Source organism: Anguilla rostrata, chromosome 9, assembly GCF_018555375.3.
Source record: "Anguilla rostrata isolate EN2019 chromosome 9, ASM1855537v3, whole genome shotgun sequence".
Lineage (NCBI taxonomy): Eukaryota > Metazoa > Chordata > Actinopteri > Anguilliformes > Anguillidae > Anguilla > Anguilla rostrata.
The window spans coordinates 18,377,603-18,393,620 of NC_057941.1; the positions used below are offsets into that span (position 1 = coordinate 18,377,603).

General features: G+C 41.4%; 1 protein-coding gene across 1 annotated transcript in view; it reads right to left on the bottom strand.

Moving 5' to 3' along the window:
* Positions 1–6,130: 6,130 nt before the first annotated feature.
* Positions 6,131–16,018, bottom strand: part of grm5a (glutamate receptor, metabotropic 5a) — a 37,183-nt gene continuing 27,295 nt past the window's right edge. The window contains exons 6-10 of the mRNA XM_064350826.1: positions 14,349–14,595; positions 13,776–13,944; positions 12,962–13,088; positions 10,308–11,247; positions 6,131–7,457 (exon numbers count right to left, since the gene is read on the bottom strand). Coding sequence (XP_064206896.1) covers positions 6,641–7,457; positions 10,308–11,247; positions 12,962–13,088; positions 13,776–13,944; positions 14,349–14,595 — 2,300 coding nt within the window. The 3' untranslated portion in view covers positions 6,131–6,640. The remainder of the gene's footprint in view (positions 7,458–10,307; positions 11,248–12,961; positions 13,089–13,775; positions 13,945–14,348; positions 14,596–16,018) is intronic.

Here is a 16,018-nt window from a genome sequence, read left to right on the forward strand (position 1 = left end):
ATACACCACTGATCCCTGCATGCCAATCATGTGCCCAATAGTCCGTCTTGAAGTGTCTTCTTTTAATTGTGAGGGCTCTACTCGCAAACTGGGGTTTGATAAGAAGGGGCTGCTGCCATTGTATGCCCTGGCAGAGAGCACATGCTTGTTCATGCTCTCTGGAATTCGAGAGAAAAATCTGAATGTTGTATGAAGTAGATTGAAAAACCTAGGTGATGGCTTTTGAAAGTTCTTGTGTAATGATTTAGCACTGCAGTAGCCTACCTGGCAGAGTACCTGGATTACCATGCCTATACATGGATATAATGCACGGCTGTCAACCAATAAGAAATTAGTATTTATCCAAGCCATGGTGCAAGGTACTACAGTAAATATGGTCAGTTACAATATATTTCAAGGGACTCACACTCAAGGGAGTGGATGATGTTGTGTGTATTGTTGTTTGAGCTGGAAGTGACATTGGATTGTGATGCCATATAAACATCATTATGTAAGTTCATGTGTCATGTCAGAAAAAACATATGGGGACTGGGGCACCTAATGCTTTGCTTTTATTATTTTGAGAAAATATTGATTTAAATGCAACTTTTATTATTATGTTTCATGTTACAAATGAGGTGAAATAAGAACATTTTTTTTCTTTTTCAGGTCAGCGGACGAGTCAGCTGAACTGACTTGCCCTCTGCTGAGCTGTGGTGCTGTACATGCTGCGCGTGTACCTCATATAGGGAGGGGCGGCCCTGTGTTTGTGTGGACAAGCACGTGTGTATGTATGTATGTGTGTGAGTATACATGCAGACTTATTCTTCATAGCAGCAAAAAAACAACATTGCTTAGTAATGGCCATTCATTAGTTACCACTCTTTAATATATGCTCCAGTAGGGAATTGAATAATTGTCTCATCTGTCAGATTTGGTGTTCCAGTTGTAAATCTCGGACTTTCTAAACTGGAAGTTATTTCCGCTCCATTTATTTTCTGACAGACAAAATATCACCGTGGCCTTTATTTGCCAGACCTTTTCACTCTCTCAGACATATTTTGCAATTTGCTGGGGCAGTAAATCATTCTATTTTAACAATTGATATAAATCCAGATGTGTAATTAACCACAACAGTATGGTCAAGCATGTACAGTATGTACATGGCTCAGCGTGGGCCATTGGAACAAAACTGAATTAAAACATTTTTTAATTAGGTCCCTTTGGCACAATAATTCAACATGAACCCCATTTCATGTTCTGAAGGCATAACAGGTTATTCAATGTTTCCACTACCTGACAACACTTTGGTGAAGTGCTACTTTCTTCTGTAGTTACCTCGTGTTTTGTAGCTCTTGTTTTGTAAGCATCTGAATGTACACAGCAGTGATGACTCGCTCTCTTGCCTGGGCGATTTGGTAATTATGGTTGGAAATGCCCAGCTTCACATTTTTCTCAACTCCCCCTGGAGCTCTTTGCTAGTAGAAGATATTTTACAAGCCCATGGAATGGGTTTTGGGAAGTGACCTCCTTGTCTTCTGCTCCTCTGGTCCTGATGTCCTGGAAGCCCTGAGGTGATTGAACTCCACCACAGTAAGTGTTCTAGTAGTTTCTGCTCATTGAAAATAATGGGTTGGAACTGCTGTCATTCTATAATACCGGGTGACCTTGACATGTTTTTCTACTTTGTGTGATACTACAATTTTAATATGTTACTAAGATTGTGTTGTGGTGATGATGCTGCGGCTACTACTTACGTGCTAACTAATAATCCTAATCCTAATACATTTTGTCGGTTATATTCTTGTAACTGCCACTGTGAGCAGAAAAGCAGGACACTATTTTCAGCTGTCAAGAGAGAAAGAGGTACTAAGTGATTAAACATCACATAGGGCGTTATGAGTCATGTGTTTTCAGCGTGGCCATGTGAATATCTTCCATGGTGTACTTGACCAGGACATGGCATGGAAAGGAAAAACAGGAACTGAAAGTTTTACACTGATGGGGGATGATATGTTACCATAACCTGGTATGTTACAAGCTTGTAGGATATAACATGAAATCTGGCTTTAATATGCTGATTTAATGTGAATTACACATTCATCATTAATTAAATATATATTTTTTAATTATCAGGCTACTTAAAAGCAAACTACAAAGAGGAAACAGAAACCACTGCTTAGGTCTTTAGTTTAAGTGAATGATCTGATCATTTCTTACCACATTTTAACATGCCTACTCTTTCATTTAAAAGTATATTTGCATTTCTTTGCAGACAATATGGTACATGAATGCACAAATATATTGTTCATTCAGGTGGATGCCATTACTAAAATGGGACATCTAATTGTAACTGATGGGCATAAATCTGAATCATATGTATAGTTGCATTCTAAATTTCCTCTACTGTCTCTCTCCATGTTATGGTGGATCAAGAGTAATGGAGGAAATTGAACGAAGGTGAGTATCTGATGGCATTTCTGTTCCTCCTGAATCACACACACACACACACACACACACGCATTCTCACACACACACACACACACACACATTGATTTGCAGTGTGGTTACAATGTGTGGTGTACGCCCCTCTGGTTGAATGATATATATTTCCACAAAGATCCACTTTTTTCTAGAAATGACAGAAAATTATCAGAGAAGGAAATTTGGGTTTCTAAAATGCTTATGGGTCCTGAATTTATTTTTAGTTTTTCAATTCAATTACATTTTCCATTAATTTCTGTAAATGCTGGAACTGAGGACGAAGTGTCATGGTGGCTACTCAAAATGGCCATCAATATCTGTTAGACACATTAAATGAAGGATGTATGGCGCAGGAAAGAAGAAAGGACGCAGCACAAGACCCAGATGTAGTGAATCATCTGAGATAATAAGCACTGTGGTCATGTTTTATATTAATTTTAAAACTGTGGATCTGTGTACTGTTTAGCGCTTCAATCTTCAGTTAGGGTTGAACTATATATATATAGCCAAGAACATAATCATGGCTATGGGCATCATATTACAATCAACCTCATTGCTGTCCTTTCCACCACACAATGCTAATGGCAGTGTATAATTAATAGCCTGATGAGAGTTTCTAATCAAACACAGCCAGATATTCCTTTCTACGCCTCTTCACTGCCATTTGTAGTCGCCGCGTGCATAAATAGCTGTGGACTGAATGGATGTAGATGTGAGGGGATTGGTTGGATTGAGTGCAAAAGGCTGACATAGCCCCCCACCACAAACACACGTGTGGATGTGAAGCCCACTTCTAGAGATGAGAGAAAGAAAAAAAAACTGTTGCATCAAACTGGCATCAATGAAAGGTGAATTTTCCCCAGGAGAAGCACTGTGCAGAACTGTGTGAGAGGGGAGGGTGGCTTGTGGCTTGTGGAGGTGTTGTTAGAGGAGTGTAAGATCTGCGCACTCACCAGCAGAACAGCAGGCCCCAAATAGCTTGGCCAAATTGAGTACATCTCCCACACAAATTACATAACCCCATCCCTAACAACGCCAAACTCTCAGCAAAGATGCTTCAGCTAACCTCATTTAGCTCGAAATGGATTTACATGAAAAAAGCAGCTGAGAAAAACGTTTTTGATACATATGCATGAGTCACAAAGAAGAGAGGAGTTTTCATCATCTTTCTGATTAAGTGAAAGCAATTGCACCCCTGGGATTGGTGCAAACCTTGGAGGATCAAGTGACTTAGTGGCTTATGTGCCATTTTCAGAAGCAGTCTCTAGATTGAAATCCCTACTTTCAAAAGGAAGAGTTGTCATATGTTTTTGGAGTGGCCAGACACCAAACCACTCATTTTGAGAGTGACATGTATGGTTGTCCATTGGAGATAAAAAGGGACGGTTTTCACTTTCATTTACAGGCTGTTGACACATGAAACACAAAACCTGATTACATTGGGTTACAAAATTACAAAATTATGAAAATATAATCTTGGCATATAGTAGCATTGTGGGCAAGAACCAGCAGTTGCTCATTTTTGAGTTGAGTCTGCTGGATCATGCTAACTGAAGTGCCTATCAGGTTCATCACACCAGTTGCTTGGAAAACAATTCTGCAGGTCCTTATTTCAAATGAACAGACAGAAGGCAATTAGTCCTGGTTTTTAATCATTTTTAAAAAGATCTCTGCAGTGCAAGAACACACAAAAGGCTCTCAATAATTAATATAAAAATCCTGAAATAATTCTCTAAACAGCTGTAACCATTTCATTCCTCACATTACAAAGCTAAATGAACCTATTAAAAATGGCATCAGACAGTGCTCATTGCCAGTTACATGCCAAATATACCATACGGTTTAGCATTTTACCACCAGAAAGTCAGAAAGCAGTGCCAAAGAAAAATATGGCAAATGTTAAAACAAAAACAAAAAACTTACAAAGAATTCCAAAAGGTCAGAAACATAAAAGCACTTAGCTGTGGATACAGATTCAGAAGAGTTGGCACTGAATTGCATTGAAATGTACCAGCCCCTGTCTATTTTGTTCAGTACATAACCATAAAAACTCTCAACTGATAATGTTTAACTTATGCTTGATGAAAACTACAAATCTTATCATTGCAGTACAAATCCCAGTTTCTTTCTCAATCTGGAGTCAAATATTTAAAAATGTAAATGGAGGTAAATAGGATACAAATACATTTACATGCTTAAATGGCCAGCGATGTACAGCTGAAAGGTAATACATATACTGATTAATAGAAAACTTCTGTTTTTATTAGAAGATACTGAACCACCTCAGTTTTTTCAAATATTAAGGAAATGTGGTTGCATGATTCTATTAATTCTATACATTTCAAATGATAATATACGCTGTATATTATCAGTATATCATGTACATAATTACTAGATTTCAGCCACTATTGAACACTACTAAACACATTTATTAAGGTTGTAAAAACATGTTTGTTTGTGGACCACTTCACAGAATTGCGCTTTTAAATTACATTCCTTCTCACAATTTTATATAACACCAGAAAGAAAAAAAAAAAAACATTTTTCTTGATAGGGGCTTTTAAAAAGTGTTTACAGTTTACAATCATGACAAAGATGGTCATTTTTTATTATTGTTGTTGTCACTTCATTTAGTTGATGTTATAATATAGAGCAACCTACAGTGCATGAGAAAATAAATAATAAAAACAGATAATCTTCTGACTCTAAAGTCCTATTCCCTTTGGCACAAATATCCATAGTTATATTTACAGCAGATAGTATCTCATTTAAACATTCATTGATACACATTTGCACTTGTAGCTAAGTTTACTATGATAATGTTAATAAAGTGGAAATTGATAATATTTTTTTAAATTAAGCAACTAAGGAGCAAATAAATCAAGCTACAAATGAACAAATGCTTTAGTCATGCCTTCTATGTAGTTACATAATGCAATATATAATATGGTTAATGTGAAAAAAATATCAACTCACTGGCATCTTGGTGAATACAGCCATTTTGACTGCACTGCTTACATTCTCTTGATTATCAGTACTGCTTATCTCAGTGTTTTTCTTCAGTGAATGTGTTTGTATCTGCGCTCCTCTGCACAGAAAGGCCCAGTGTGGCTCCTTGTGACATTCTTTCGGAGTAGCAATGACGTCGTTCCATCATGAAAGCGCCGCTCTGTCTAAGAGACGTTGTGTGAAGACCCTGTGCTCGCTGGGGCAGTGTGCTTTCGCATCAGGCATTTAGGAATGCATCTTCTAAATGATTAATAATCACTTCACTTTCACAATGACAGCCTGAACACTTCATTCCCAGCACCGACTTGATTACAGTACAGCAAATACGACCAACTGTTCCCTCAGACAGCAAATACATGTCATTACATAAATAAGCAAACATGTGACGCATTCCAGCATAGGACTGAGCACTTACTAAATTGACTTGAACCACTTGATCCAAACACTAACTGAGGAACAAGATAGTTTTGGTCCCATATCATCTGAAGATGAATATACATTCATATTTTATATTGACATTTAAGTGTAATTTCTGGAGAGTTTAAATAAGAAATAAAAAGAGAGTACATTTACAGAAAAAAGAAGAATAAGAAGATTCCAGTAACAAACAGGCTGTATAGTGTATGCAATTATCTTCTTTCGTTTCAAAACAAAGCACTTTATACTGTAGTGTGTCTGAAAATGTGCCAGAAAGGCAAATCACACTGGATATTTATGCTGTTGACCATGATTTCGACACCCCAGGATACAGTCGACAGCATCTCACGTGTCTGTTCCATTTTAACTGTCACAAGGATGATCACCAAGGACCACCAGGGTGTATACTGTTAATGCTCCTCAGCAATACCGGGGCCCCAATGGCAAAGCCAGTGGCCCAGTCCTAGCAGAGTCCAAAAGAGACTCTAGATTGGCCAAAAGCTGCATCTGAGCACAGTAAGGCCACTTGAAGTTATATGAAGCCTGTTCTCTGGACCCCTTCTGTAAACTGTGTCATGAAGAAACTTGCTAGAGCCTTGGTCAGGTCCTTTCTGGCCACTCAACACAGACTAAATCCACACTGCTGTAAACACAGGGGTTACAGGAAACCTGGCAGGTGTTGACTAACGTTTGTCATTTTGCTGTGTGTTTAAGGAGGCGCCATGGTTGCCCTGCTGCTCTCTGCCTGGCTTCACAATGACGATGAGCTCTGGCTGTAGTCCCGCAGCACCAGCCGATCATACCTGGGCGAGGACGGGTCGCAGAGGGCCGACTCTGAGGCGGGCGATGTGGGCGACCCGCTCCCAGAGCCCACAGAGTCCCTAAAGGGCGAGGGGGGCGTCAGGGTCGCCAGCGCCTCCTCCAGGTCGGAGGGCCTCATTACAGAGGTGGGATCCTGCAGGGAGTCCATGATCTGGAGAGGCGGGGCCTTGGCCAAGCCGCGCATGCGACCGTTGGCCCCCATGCCGGAGGCAGCCTGCACCTCGGCGAAGGTGGTGACGGAGGTGGGCAGCTGCATCTCGCGAGGAATGAGGAAGGTCGGGGAGCAGGGCGTGGTGGAGGTGGGCGTGGCACCGCAGGAGGGGGGGCCGGACAGCATCATGCTGTTGAGCTCGCTGATGTTGGCGGTGAAGCGGTTGACCACGCAGCTGATCTGGTCCATGATGGTGCCCTGGGCGCTGGGGCCGCGCTGGGGCCGCTCGTTCAGGTAGGACGGCAGAGCCGGCACCTCCTCTTCCTCCTCCTCTTCCAGGCAGCCCCGCGGCGCAGCCCTCTGGCTCACCGTGCTGATGTGCGAGGGGGTCCGTGGGCGGTACGTGACCGGGTAGAGTTGGTTCGTCTCAGGCACCTCATATATGCACTTGACCCCGCCCTCGTCTTTGGAGAAGGGCTTGATAACGGCCGTCTGGTTGGACTCCCTCTTCTTGATGTGGACAGAGATTCGCTTCCACAGGTTGTAGCTCTGCACTCTCTCATTCTGAGCCCATGTGACAGTCTTCCCATTGGAGCTGTGTGGTGACAAACACAACAGACCTTAGGGAAGTCTCCTGACAAACACATCTTTAGCTATTAACCGTTCCTAACCAACCTCATAAACCAGTAAAGCCAATCATAACAAGATATAAGCATTTTTAAGTAATATATATATATATATATATATATAAGTATGCTACATTCAGAAATAAACAAGGCACATGTGTAATTTATGACTTGAGAAATATAAATGAATTTATCATAAAGATAACAATTGTTGACACTATAATATTTGTAATCAAAGGACATATTGCAAAACCATTATGAAATATGCCAAAATATTCCAGTTCAACAAACCCATTGTATGGATAAATGTCTGAGTTTCTTATAGTAAAATCAACTTAATAATATAACCTGATGTCACAGGCTCAGTGTTTTCAATCTCTATGAATACTTCTTCATTCCTGGTCCTGCCAGGCCACAGGGTCTGCTAGTGTTCCCCAGCACTTAACTGATCAATTAAAGCAGTTGATTACACAGTTATCTCACCTCACCTCTAAGGCATTCTACATGAAATGCAACATTACACATTTTATGCCAAATCAGATACCATTTTGATAGGTTCTAACTAGGTCTGCTGTGGTACTCTTCCATACATGTGCTTGCATATGAAATAAGAAATATCTGACTAATATCTGAAAGAGTGAAGCTTACCCTTTTAACATGTTTATTGCAGGCATTCAATATCTGCAATTTCAGTCATTCACAGAACATCTTTCTACCGGATGTTTGTGTGTCTTTATGTGATCAGGGTGTATTCTGTGGGAAACCATCATTGACTATATCACTATATTAATCCTGATCACTATTAATCACTGTCAACCACAGAGAATACCCTGTTAATTCTAATTAAAATCACTTAACTGGAGGAAGAGGACCAGGTGGTAAGCTGCTTAGATGTGGGTTGGATGTGACTAGCCACACATGTAAGCACTTTATGCATATGAAGTCTAATTTCTTTTTAAAAAAACCTCAATCTGATTTTAACATTTGACCAGAGTGGTCTGTGCAGTCTCACTTCTGTCTCACTCTGTATTCATATTCTGGAAAATATTGCTAAACTTTGCTAAACATGTGTAATACAAGGCTGACTACCCTCCTCTTCCTGGGGAATCAGACAGTACATTTTTAAAGCCCTATTTATTTATGTGATCCAGTAGGATAAAGGCAGGGTGAATGGCAATTTACAAAAGCAAATTATGTAATTCTGCCTAGAAAATGAGTACGATTCGTGCCCTTGTCCTTAGCAGTAAAAGCTTCGTAAAAGTATCTAAATTGAGGTCAAATAAATTAATGTTTCTGTTGTGTCTTTTAATGTTGTAAGAATAAGTCTGTTTGCAATCAAACACATCAGTGATCATTGTGGGGTTCACATGACACAATTTCCTTTGTATAAATAGAAACAAATCTGACATGATTTACTGTGTATGCAAAACTGACTATAGCAAAGGGAGGCTAATTAGAAATGATGGTGTTTATGTGATATTATTAGCAACACATCCTCTGTTTATAAGTGTATATAAGGATCCACATCCAATGCTCCAGACACACAAGAACACAAAAGAAAAGCAAGTTGCAGCAGGCAGGTTATACAGAGTGAATAAGCTGCTGAAGACAACATGCATGTGACTATTATTCTGTTTTCCTGTCTCACCTGTCTTGTCATACAAAAAAATGTCTTTTGCTCTGTCATCTACAAGCCACTCTCAATGGCAACACATCTGACATCACGACACTTTGTAGCCTGTTTAGTGTCCCTGCCCATAATTTGGAGTGACCATGATCTTTAGGGAGGTCTTATTACTTTAAAAAGCCCATTCTTCCAGGCCTAGGAAGTGATGCAATGCCATCGCTCAGTGGCAATGAAACACGACAGCCATTCAGACGGCTTCAGCTGTCAAAACAACATCCCTGTTGTGTGTCTGGAAAACAAGCTGTCAACTAAAATAATCTTCTGATCAGAAGGATGAATAAATAAATCCCCTGTTTTGAAGCAAGAACAATATTGCTTTCTTGGGGGGAAGCTGGCTCAGATAGACTGCACAGATATTGGCCAATATTTGACAATGACCTAAGGTGATTTTGGTAATTCTCACTGTATGTTGCGTCACTTGTTTTGGTATTTTCCCTGCCCATGTACCTCTACTTGCTGTATAGCTAGCTCTGGTGCAACTGTAGCCATACTCAGTAAAATATCCAGTGTTAATTCAACAGTCAACAGATAACATTTGGTCCCACATTCCATAGTGGGACCAATTGCTATCTGTTAAGAGTTACATTCACACAGTTAAAGTTGAAGTAACACTGGACATTTTACTGTTCAAATAAATGGAATGAAGAACATAACATACATAATCACCATCTTCCATCACCTGAAGCCAGACCAGTGTTACTGCCAAGTAAATTAATTACGGCCAAAAACTGAAAGCTAATGAGTACTATCACAGCTCATCTGATGTCTCTCTGTTGCAGAAGCAACATACATTTTAGTTATTTATATATTTACTATTGATGCATACCTTCTAGCCTTAGGGTTTAAATCAGTGGCAGATAGGTGTTCTTATGCAGCATGCTGTTATGGCAACAATATGTGGTTATTGGATAATTACAGCAAACACAATGAGAAACATGTGCTCTGTATTATATCACCCTGATGTAAAACCCACAAAATGCATTGCTTACATAGATAGAGTCGAACTGATGCGATAATGGAGGTAAACATCCCCCTTTCCTTGATGACCTTTGACCTGAGCACTGCGTAGCCACGTCAAACCTCAGATGCCCCTTTACCTGAAACGCCCTCGTGCCTGTCCTTGGAGTCCTACCTGAGTGTCTCCCCGCCCGACCCGCGGCGTCTCCACAGGTTGGCCATGCTGCTGGTGCGGCTGGCGGCAGAGGAGGACTTGCCGTCGCCCACGTGCATGCGCACCACGGTGGAGGTGGTGAAGGCGCTGCGCACGTTGCGCTCCGGCTTGGCCAGGATGATGTAGACCTTGGGCACGAACATGCAGCACAGAGCCACCGTGGCGCTCAGGCTGACCGAGAAGCACATGGTGATGATCTTATAGTTGCTGCCGAAGTAGATGGGCACGAAGGCCAGCCAGATGATGCAGGTGGTGTACATGGTGAAGGCGATGTACTTGGCCTCGTTGAAGTTGGCCGGCACGTTGCGCGTCTTGAAGGCGTAGAAGGTGCAGCTGAGGATGAGCAGGCTGTTGTAGCCCAGTGGCGCCACCACGCCCAGGGTGGTGGTGTTGCAGATGAGGTTGACCTCCTGGATGCTGGGGTAGTCATGGATGACCTCGGGTGGCTCCATGATGAAGAGTGCCACGATGATGCCCAGCTGGAGAACGATGAGGAGGAAGGCGATGACCAACTGGGCGCAGGCGCTCATGAAGCGTGGCTTCTTGGTGCAGATCTTCTTCTTGCTGCCGGCCAGGATGCGGGCGATGCGGTTGGTCTTGGTGACCAGGGCGGAGTAGCTCATGGCGGGCGACAGGCCGATGCCCACTCTCTGCAGGTAGCAGTAGACCACGTGCGGCTTGGCGATGAGGCAGAAGGTGCAGAGGTAGCCCAGGCAGATGCCCGCCAGGATGATGTAGCAGAGCTCGCGGCTGGAGGACTTCACCACCGGCGTGTCCCGGAACTTGATGAAAATGCACGTGACGAAGGAGGTCGCCAGGAGGCCGAGGCAGGCGAAGACCACGGCAGCGATGGGCTCGGGGTCCCCCCAGCGGAGGTACTCCACAGGAATGGGGTCACACCCTGCGTGTGCCAAGGGTAAGGAGTAGGTGGGACAAATAACATACACCCTCAATGAGTTTTCTCAGCTCTCATTGAATTACTTCTTTACCACAGCCTTCCAGGCAAAATATGGGAACACTTAATTTTAAAGACAACTGTAATTACATGCAGAGACCAGTTAAAGAAAATAAATGCTTCGTGTCAAGCTGTAATGAGAATTATTAGAAGCACACCAGGAAGTGATGAAGTAATTTCAACTCACACCACTGTGAAGGTTTATTGTATTTTTGTATTCATAAAAGTGAATGGCAAGGAATTAATTTAGGAATTAATTTAGCAGAGTTACTCATCTAGCACATAAAAGTCTGTCAGTGTTGCAGGGATGTGACAATGAGAATGTTATAGAGTATTCAGGTGACAAAGAGCTTGTGAGAAATGTGGGTCGACTTTTGTGCACTGTGTGTATGGATGTAAAGGTTTTTCTGATGCATGAATATGAGGTACTTCTTGTAGATAATGGTCAAACCATTATTATCTACCATTGTATACTAAAATGAGTCCACAATGAAGTAATAACTAGTTTGTAAAATACCATTGAAAATTCTACATGTAAGACACAATAGTCTGAATCCATAGTAAACTAATCATTTTAGAAAGCCCAGAATTTTGCATATCATATATCCATAATATGGTAAATGAAAAAGAAGTGTACTGGATTTCAATGTTTAAAACATTTCAGTTGAATCACATGAAGATTCTTAGGGATAAACAGGAAAAGGCATGGTTTTTCTTCAGTAACTTCTTAATGTAAAGGTATAAAACATTTTCATATTTTTCTGCTCCATTTGGTTTAACAGGTACTTGTGATTTTTGAAAAATGAGGAAAAAAGATCATTTGGGACAGAAACAAGTTGCTTCAGGCTGTTACCAAACACATTACGTGGTCCATGAATGACCAAACATGCACCCAAAAGTTAATGTAAGTTTCTAACTTTAATATCACACTTCTGAAAAACAAACAACTTCTAAGGGTATATCTGAATGTTTTCAGTACTCCAGATTCCTGCCTCAAGCAGATCCCAGCTTTCTTGAGTTTCTTTACATTTCTTCAGTGTTCCATTGTGGTTGAATTGCTGCAACATAAACATTTTGTGTTGCTAGAATAAGAGAATATGAATATTCAACCCTCACCGTTCCCAAATTGTTACTCAACCAACAGACAGAGTCTTTATTCTGCCTGTCTCTAAAAACAATTCAGACAGAAAATCATCCTGTTGTGGCATTGACGAGAAGCTGCATCACTTGAATTATAAAATGATTCTTGAGGGAAAAGATTTTGATAAAGCAAAATCATCACTGCATCAGGAGCTTATCATTATGGTACTAACAGGTCCCATGTCCCTGTCTGTGCTCTTTACAACATAATGTGTTTTCTTTTATTTAATTATCTTTGAAATCTTTGAAAAAAAAAAAAAATCCCCCTCCCCCCATTGTTACTCCTGTTTCCTCCAGCGCATGCATTGAGTCAGAGCTTGGTGAAAAACGTACAGATATAGACACCAGTAAAGTCCTTTTGAGAAACAGGTCAAAAGGTCAATGTGTGTGTGTATCCTGGAAAGTATTGGCCTGTTCCTTGTGCATGTGAGTCCTGCAGCTTTTAGTGAAGCCCTGACCCAGCCCTTTTGCTCGATCCAGCATTCCGGAAGGTTCCGCTAGCGATGAGATAAAGCCTCACCTGTGAGGTCATATGTGGGCCATGACCCAAGCTCGCAGGCCCGGCAGGTGTACTCGTCAAAGACGTACTCGTTCTCCTTGCACGGCGTGCAGGTCCAGCAGCAGCTGACTTCGCCCTTGCGGATCACCTGGACGGCATGGGGAGTAAGCATGCTGAGGAGCTCCAACAGGCCGCCCACAGAGTGCATCATAAAGATATTTCAAATGGCCAACCACAAGCCCTCAATCCCACACTGTAAATGCCAAATGCCATTTCACTAAACAAATTGCATAGCCACAACATAAATATATAAGTCTTTATAACTCTTTATAAAAAGTGTTAAATTCTGTACTCAGGTTTTTCAAGACAATCCATTTCCTAGAGGACTCGTGACAGAAGGGATTGTCAAAATCACAGATTGTCTGTTAGAAATGTGTTAGAAATGTGTTTATAATGTTATTATATAAACCCAGGCCTGCTCTTGGGCAGGAATGTGAAATTTTGCTAGTGATTTTACGCGATATTCTTTTCTATTCATTTTGCCTGACTACCTTTGCAAGTGTCTCAACAGTCCCTCTCTTTCCAGAGAATAGAAACACAGGGCAAGTGAATTTTAATGGCACAAACATGCAGGGGAAAACATACTCACAGCCACCTTTACTTTGATGAACAAAATGGAAAAGCTAAGTAAAAAGTTGGTTTTTAATTATTTATCTTTCAGAAAGATACCATAAGTGTCATCAAATGAATATAAAAAATGCTTTGATTGCTCTCTCTCTCTTTCAATTTCTTTTGTTCAGGCTTTTCTCACAACAGCCAGATGTTGGGGACCCACCTTGATCTGTCCCTTCTCACATGGGTCACTGCAAACTGATCTGATAATGGAACTCGCATTAGCCCAAATCTCATCATCGTCCATCTTCAGACCAGTGTTGTCCCAGCTTCCAACGTTAATGTAGCCGAAGTCGTTCACGCCCACCTTCTTGAAATTCATGATCTCGTACCTGGGAAAAAAAAATTTGCTTGATTTGCTAGATTTCTCGAATGCTTCCTTCTCAGGCACAGTTTACACCAGTGAATGGAGTGGTTTTTGGTCATCACTCCCAGCTTAGCCTGAAATCACCCCATTAATTACATTAACAGCCGGATAAACTCTCCTGACCCTTTTCCTGGACCTTTGAAAAGCTGGATTTACACTGAGATGGTATATCACAATATCACAGCCAGGCCTCCAGTCTTCAAAGTAGCGATGTAGTCCTCGAGAATTGAAGTATGGAATCAAACAACTGAAGTACAACCATGTAGTGTGCTCAGGTATCACTTGTGGGGCTTTTGTCTATAAGAGACAGTCTGGTGAGCCCCTGAAATCGAGAAAGAAAATGAAACCCTATTTGATGTTCACACTCACCTCCCCGGAGAGTCTCCATTCTCATCAAACCGAATGACCTCTGCAGACACGCCCGAGAAGTTAGTCTTCATGAGGAATTCCAGCAGCTTGCTGCCGTCAATGGGCCGCATGGCTTTGCAGAGACCGGTGTAGCCAGGGCACAGTGCCCTCTGCATGTTGTGGAGGCCGTGTGCCATGGAGTAGATGGCATTGATGACAAAGCCCATTTTGGTATCCTGGGCGTATTGCTGGCGCAAGGACTCTTTCTCTGATGGAAACAAGTCAGCGTTAACAGGTAAACAGAGGGCAGTAATTCACTCAGAAATAGCCTTTAGGGTATATAACTTTCTAGTTGAAAACCCATTAATACCAATTGAGCATCATTTGAATGTCACAGTATACCTTTTTTCAGATGGGTGCTTTCAGCCGATAATGTGCCATGTCACAAAGTACACATCATCTCAGGCTGGTTCCACAACCAGTGACAGTTTACTGCAATGGCCAGTACAGATCTCAGTCTAATCAAGGACCTTTGGGATGAGGTGGAACGTGAGGTTCGCAGCATGAATGTGCGGCTGGAAAATCTGCAGGAACTGCATGATGCTATCAAGTCAGCATAGACCAAAATCCATAAAGAGTGTTTTCAGCACCTTGTTGAATCCTTGCCACAAAGAATTCAAGCAGTTCTCAAGGCATCCTAATGGGGATCCTACCCATTACTAGATAGGTGTACCTTTTAAAGTGGCCACTGAGTGTATGTAAAGGAGTAAAATTCAGAACATGAAAAGTAGGCAAATATAGGTTTTATGAATGGCTTGAATGGTAAGCCAGGTATGGGACTAAAAAAAACCGTGGCCCTTAAAAGTTGCAGTGTAGTTCTAACAATTTGTGAAATGTCAATCTATGTATTATGTTTATACAACAGTGATACATTCAGTGACAAATTTGGTGAAAAATGTGAGTCAGCTGGTCCCTTGACTGGGCACCAGTCATCTCACTGGGTTTGCAGGACACCCACTGTCAGTCTTTTTTGTACTTCACAGAAACAGACAGGCACAGTACCAGTACTCACATTCTGGTGTGTTCATTGTGTATAAAGACAAATGCTCTCTCTCTCTCTCTCTCTCTCTCTCACTTTTTGCATTACAGGAGGAGAAATCAGATAATCCCTGTGATGTCACAAACCACACCTCCAGATGATTGCATGCATGGCTGAATTAAACAGGGCAGTAAGTCTCATGTGACAGCAAGAGAATTCCCTTAGTGTCAGACACCCAATGCAACAGATGTCAATGAGGGACACTGTTCCCCATACTCTGATTGTTTATGTTTGCCTCTTAATGCACATTTTTTTAAACCTGAGAAATACTATACTGTTACATATTTATTTTACATGAAAAATAACTGTGAAGCAAACAACGTAGCATTACTGTATGTTACTATCTAATTTAAATGCCAATATCAATTATCTTTCGACAATCTCTCCTCATTGGTGCAACAGACAACTAAGCTCCATTAGGGTCATGGACTGGTTGTTCACAATACGTTAGTCCTGAGCCAGGCAGCGGTGGAATAAAGAGAGCTCTATTATCACTCTATTATCAGGTTCAGAAATTTGCAGTTGCAGTGATAGGGATAAGTGCATCAATTAAGTGCCTGAATGAACAACAGGGACAGCCCCAGAACAAAGA